Source organism: Drosophila takahashii, chromosome 2R, assembly GCF_030179915.1.
Source record: "Drosophila takahashii strain IR98-3 E-12201 chromosome 2R, DtakHiC1v2, whole genome shotgun sequence".
NCBI classification, from domain to species: Eukaryota; Metazoa; Arthropoda; class Insecta; order Diptera; family Drosophilidae; genus Drosophila; species Drosophila takahashii.
Window position 1 is genome coordinate 20,608,953 of NC_091679.1, and position 5,330 is coordinate 20,614,282.

At 37.3% G+C, this 5,330-nt stretch overlaps 1 protein-coding gene across 1 annotated transcript; it reads right to left on the reverse strand.

Annotated features, from left to right (window-relative positions):
• Window positions 1-2,107: 2,107 nt before the first annotated feature.
• Window positions 2,108-3,208, reverse strand: Tsp42A (Tetraspanin 42A). Its single transcript, XM_017144602.3, has one exon. It carries the CDS (start codon window positions 3,073-3,075, stop codon window positions 2,317-2,319), a length of 759 nt encoding a protein of 252 aa, XP_017000091.2. The 5' UTR covers window positions 3,076-3,208; the 3' UTR covers window positions 2,108-2,316.
• Window positions 3,209-5,330: the final 2,122 nt, after the last annotated feature.

Sequence of the window (5,330 nt, forward strand, 5' to 3'; positions counted from 1 at the left end):
GCTATATCGACTCGGCTTAGTGACCCTGATCAAGAATATATATACTTTATACACTCAAAAAATTATTTTTTCTTAAATATAGAAAAAAAAAATTGTTCTGTTCCTTAAAAAAAATATTCTATAAAGAGGAAAAATTTTCTAATCTTCAGAAAAATTTTCTAATCCTCAAAAAAATTTTGGGTTGAACGAGTTTTTTTAGAAAATATTTTCTGAAATACATAAAAATCAATTTTTTTTTTATAAATTATAAGGTTTATTTTTCTAATCTTCCTTTCTTTTTTTGAGGGTTAAAATCGCCATTGATTTTAGAAAAAAAAAAGACTGAACTTTTCTAAAACTAAAAAAAAAATTGCCATTAAAATTATAAATATTTCTACATAATAGAAATATTGTTTTTCTAAAAACAGAAAAAATGTTTGAAGATTTTTCTAACATTTAGAAAAAAATGTGTGATTTTAAGAAATATTTTTCTAGAAAATAAAAAATTTAACCGTATTTGATCAATTTTCCTTCTTATACACTTTTTAGAAAAGTTTTTTTTAGCTCAAGAAAAAATCGCTATTAATCGAAGAAATTTCCGGGATTGGTAGCCTAGGGGTCTAACGCGTGCGTGCATGCATATCTTATTCAAGCTTGCGGCTGCAAGAGTGAGTTCAAACCCACGTCGAGACGAAAAACTCATGGTGTCTTTTTGTTTTTTTTTTAACATTAATAGTTAAATATTAATAAAAAAAAATGTATTGCATTTTTTTAGCTTATAAATAACTATATTTTGATAAAAATGATGTTTAAGTTTTTCAAACTTGAAACATTCAATTACTGTTACTATTGAACCATAATAAATATATAAATATATGAATATTAATCAATAAATATTTAAGAGCAAAATTAAATGAACAACTAAAAGGAATAACCAGAAGAGAGCCAGATCAATTTGAGTAAAAATAGGAGAACAAAATGTGAATAGACTTTGTACAGCGCCTCACGTGATGCTTCCGTGGCGCAGCTAGTAGAGTGCTTGACTGCAAACTGTGAGGCGAGCGGTTAGCGGTTCGATTCCCGCGTGCGGCGACCAAGATGTTTTTCTCAAAATAGTAAGTTATTGGGTTTTTATATTTATAATTTGTAATTTGTAAACTCATTTCAGTTATTATAATAGTTCCAATTTGAAACCACCCATGTGCTCAATTAAAGGAAATTCAAATAAGGTGACAAACAAGAACGAAAAAAAAAAAACAATACAAAGGCCGTGGCGTCACAGAAACAACCGGGTATAATTCCGAAGCCCGAAAATAGATTTTTGTATTTTCTGAATTTGAGAAATTATATTTAAAAAAAACCGTATTTCTATTTTTTAGAAAACCTTTATTTCTAAATTCTAAGAAATATTTTTTTACTTTCTAGCAAAAAATTTCTAAATTGCAGTCTATTTTTTTTGGATTTTTAGAAAAAACGTCTTTGATTTTAAAAACCTACTTTCTTTAATATAGAAAAAATCGCCAGTAGAGCAAATTCATAGGCGATTTTCTAAAACCAAGGGCGATTTAAGTCGATTTTTTTTTTTGGGTGTAGGGTCGGAAACGCTTCTTTCTCCCTGTTACATACTTTTGCACGAATACAATATACCCTTTTACTCTACGAGTAACGGGTATAATTACTAAAAAAACGACATGACTTTCTTGCCAACCCAATACAAAAGCTAGAAGGTTGAACGCTGAGAAAAAAATCAAAAGCTAGAAAGTTGGGGCTAACCAAATATATTCTTGGGCTTCCTACGCAACGCAAGTTTCTTTCAGCTGAGCGCCATTTTTTTCATGTTTCTGGCGCCCACATCTTTAAATATTTCGAAAAAATATAAATGCAATTTTGTTGTTCTTAATAATACCTATCGAATTTTAGAAGATATTTTTCAAATCGTACCACTCATTAAAAAGCCAATAATGAAATCCAAGCAGTGCAAGCAGTCGCTTTACTGCGTGCTTTTCCCCATCTCTCTCGCACTTTGGCTGAGTAACGGTTGTCTAATAGTCGAGGTATTCGAGTATATCGTTTTCTCATTTTTTGAACTCTTCTCAGGGCTCTGTTGGAGATCTTCAAGTAAGCCAAATAATTATGTGTAAAACTATTCAGCCATTAAATTGTATTTATTGCATTCTGTTCCGTGGGCTTGGTGTGAGAGACATGGGAGCCTCGCTGTCTTCCAGATTAATGAGCCGCAACAAGATGACTGACTAACACTGTGGCCCGAGGCGATGAGTATTAATGTTGAACTAAAGTTAAATTGACCAGAGCTTGCAAAGGCCGTTAATTTAAACCCTAATCACCGTCATGGCCGGATTGGGATGGGCCTATTTTTATCGTGCTCATGTCATCCCCGCGCACTGTTAAGGTCTCCTCGGAGTCGTCCGAATCGTAAGACTCCTCTTGGAACTGCACGTCTATGAAGTGCGCTACCATTACAATCAAAGCCACGAAAAGGAACAAGGACACGATTATGTTGTCCCGCGCCACGTCCATCTCGATAGTCCACAGGTACTCGGTAAGTTTCGATATGCATCCGGGGCAGTTCTTCTCCCCGCAACATGATCCACTAGCCCAGGTGCGGTTCGTGGAGCACTTCTGGTAGTCGACCACGCTGGTCTTACCGCAGCACCCGAACTCCACTTCGACCTTACCTAGACTATCCTTTATCCACATCTGGAGGACCATCATCTGGACGAAGAACTCGAACCTGCGCCGATACATGAATCGCGTCACCGCTATGCTAAATGTGTATAGCAATACCACGCAGCCAATGAGCATGTATCCAGCGAACTTAAAAACGCATGTATTCCGGGCCATGCGAATTCCCAGGATCGCGTTGAGAACATAGACAACCATTGTCAAAACGCGCACCCAAAAGAGCCAGGCGCGCAAAGCCACTGGGTAGAGATTAAGTCCGGGGAACATGACCGTCTTCAGGTAGAGGTGGCTGAAAACATCCAGCAGGATGATCAGGCCCACCACCGCCAGCACCACGTTAATCTGCAGCACACAGTCTTGCGACACGAGACACCAGCGGAATGGATTAGCCATCTCGTTGACGAAGGCTTCAGTAGATCAAAGCAATAACCGGTGGAAAACTCTCGTCCTTACTTATTTGCTTTGAAGTGAAGCAAGTTTGGGCTGACGTCGTTCTGAAGTTTCCCTCCCGGCCCTGCTGTTGATTTCTCCTACCTCTAAAGTGAACGGGCTCAGGTGGGTAATATCAACATTTGGCTAGCTAGCCCCCTTGTTCTCTCTTCGCAAATCCTGTCAGTGAGACTTGTTGTTGTGGGCTCAAGTGCAAATGAGTTTGCTTCTCTTGAAAATGAAATTCAGCACCTGTTGCAGGGGTGGCTTCTATTGGAGAACACGGAAAGAGACCGCAATAAATACAGACCAATGAAATCAAATATTTGGGAGGCGGGTTGAGTAACATAAATACGGTTGAACGAGGGAACGCCGAGGACTTGACGTCCAAATAAGATTTTGCGCTATGGTAAAATTATATTTTATTTAAAAACAAAAGTTAACTCTATAGTCCAGTGCTGTAAACTAGTGATATCACTATGGACGGCAGTCCATGTAGTGACGAAGCGCACCAGGAGAGTGTGCGAAGGCGACTACTATATATACACGAAGAAATGAAAATCTACTGTGATGGTCCGATCATAATGAATGATACACCTATCGAAAGGTATTGCGAAAACTAACAGGATTGCATACCAAGACTTTAAGAAAATCAATTGGCTTGGGAGAGAGAGCGGTGAAAGTGAAAGAGTGAAAATTTCGAAATTTGGAGTAGACATCTGCATGACTGGAATCAAACAGGCTTTGAAATGATTCCATTCGAATAGAATAGAGTTGAGTAAGTGCTCAGCACACTATGACTAGAATGGATTGAATCTTGGTCCGTATAGAGTATGACAGCAAAGGCATAGAGTTAAACGAGTGATAACGAAAAACAGAATGTCATATTTGAATAAGCTGAAATCATTCGAGTTATTCGAATCCATTCGATTTTCTTATATGACGTCATTAGGGAAAAATAGAAAATTACATTTTATATATATATATATATATATACATACATATGTGTATAGTACACATAGTACACATATGAGTGATTCTTTGTGAAACGTATCGAGATTTTCTTCATGGTCTCAAAACGATATCTAATTTTTATGATACTATCACACCATTTAAAAAGGATTTTTAAAAAAGTTAAAAAAAAAATTCATTTGACAGAAGCGAAGATATGGCGATGCTATTTTTTTGTTTAATTCATTTATAATTTTAAATTACGTGGGGTAAAAAGTAAATAAAAATACTCAAAAATTATTATTTTTGCCAAGCTTTCAAATGAAAATAACAGCCATAATGGTTCCAATGCAAAATACAGTCCAAACTTAAAAAAAACAAGAGAGAACGCTATAGTCGAGTGCCTCGACTATTAGATACCCGTTACTCAGCTAAACAACTTAATAGAAATATGCCTTCTTATATGTTTTTTGCCGCTCGATTTTTACCCAGGGATCTCTTTCTAGAAGAGGCTTTCTAGAACTTTCAATTCTGCCTAGCACATCTTCCGTCTCTCTCTAGCGCAGGTAAATGCACTTGTGAAAAACGTATACGAGCAAAAAGAGACAAAATGCGCGCCCCATTTCAAATAATTTAAAATTTGCATTAACATAATGTGAATTAGAGTGACCACAGAAAAAAACGCAGATTTTTTCCAATGCCATTTCCTAGATGGCGCTAGTGTATATTGTATTGCGCCACCTACCGCCAGATATTGGTACTACTGGTCATGAAAGGCGGAAATGTAGGCGATGGCCAGGTTTAAGCGTTTATTGGGTTTGTGGGCGTTAGAGTGGGCGTGGCAATTTTTTACTTGGCCAATCGATAGGTATTGACGAAGCGAATACATATCAGTTACTATTTTCATAATAGCTTCAAAACTGTGGGCGTTAAAGGGGGCTTGTGGGCGTTAGAGGGGGCGTGGCACCTTTTTGAAACAAACTTGCGCTGCGTAGAAGCTCCTAGAATATTCATGCAAAATGCCAATCTTCTAGCTTTTATAGTTTCCGAGATCTCAGCGTTCATACAGACAGACAGACAGACAGACAGACAGACAGACAGACAGACAGACAGACAGACAGACGGACAGACAGACGGACAGACGGACATGGCTAGATCGACTCGGCTAGTGATCCTGATCAAGAATATATATACTTTATGGGGTCGGAAACGCTTCCTTCTAGCTGTTACATACTTTTGCACGAATACAATATACCCTTTTACTCTAC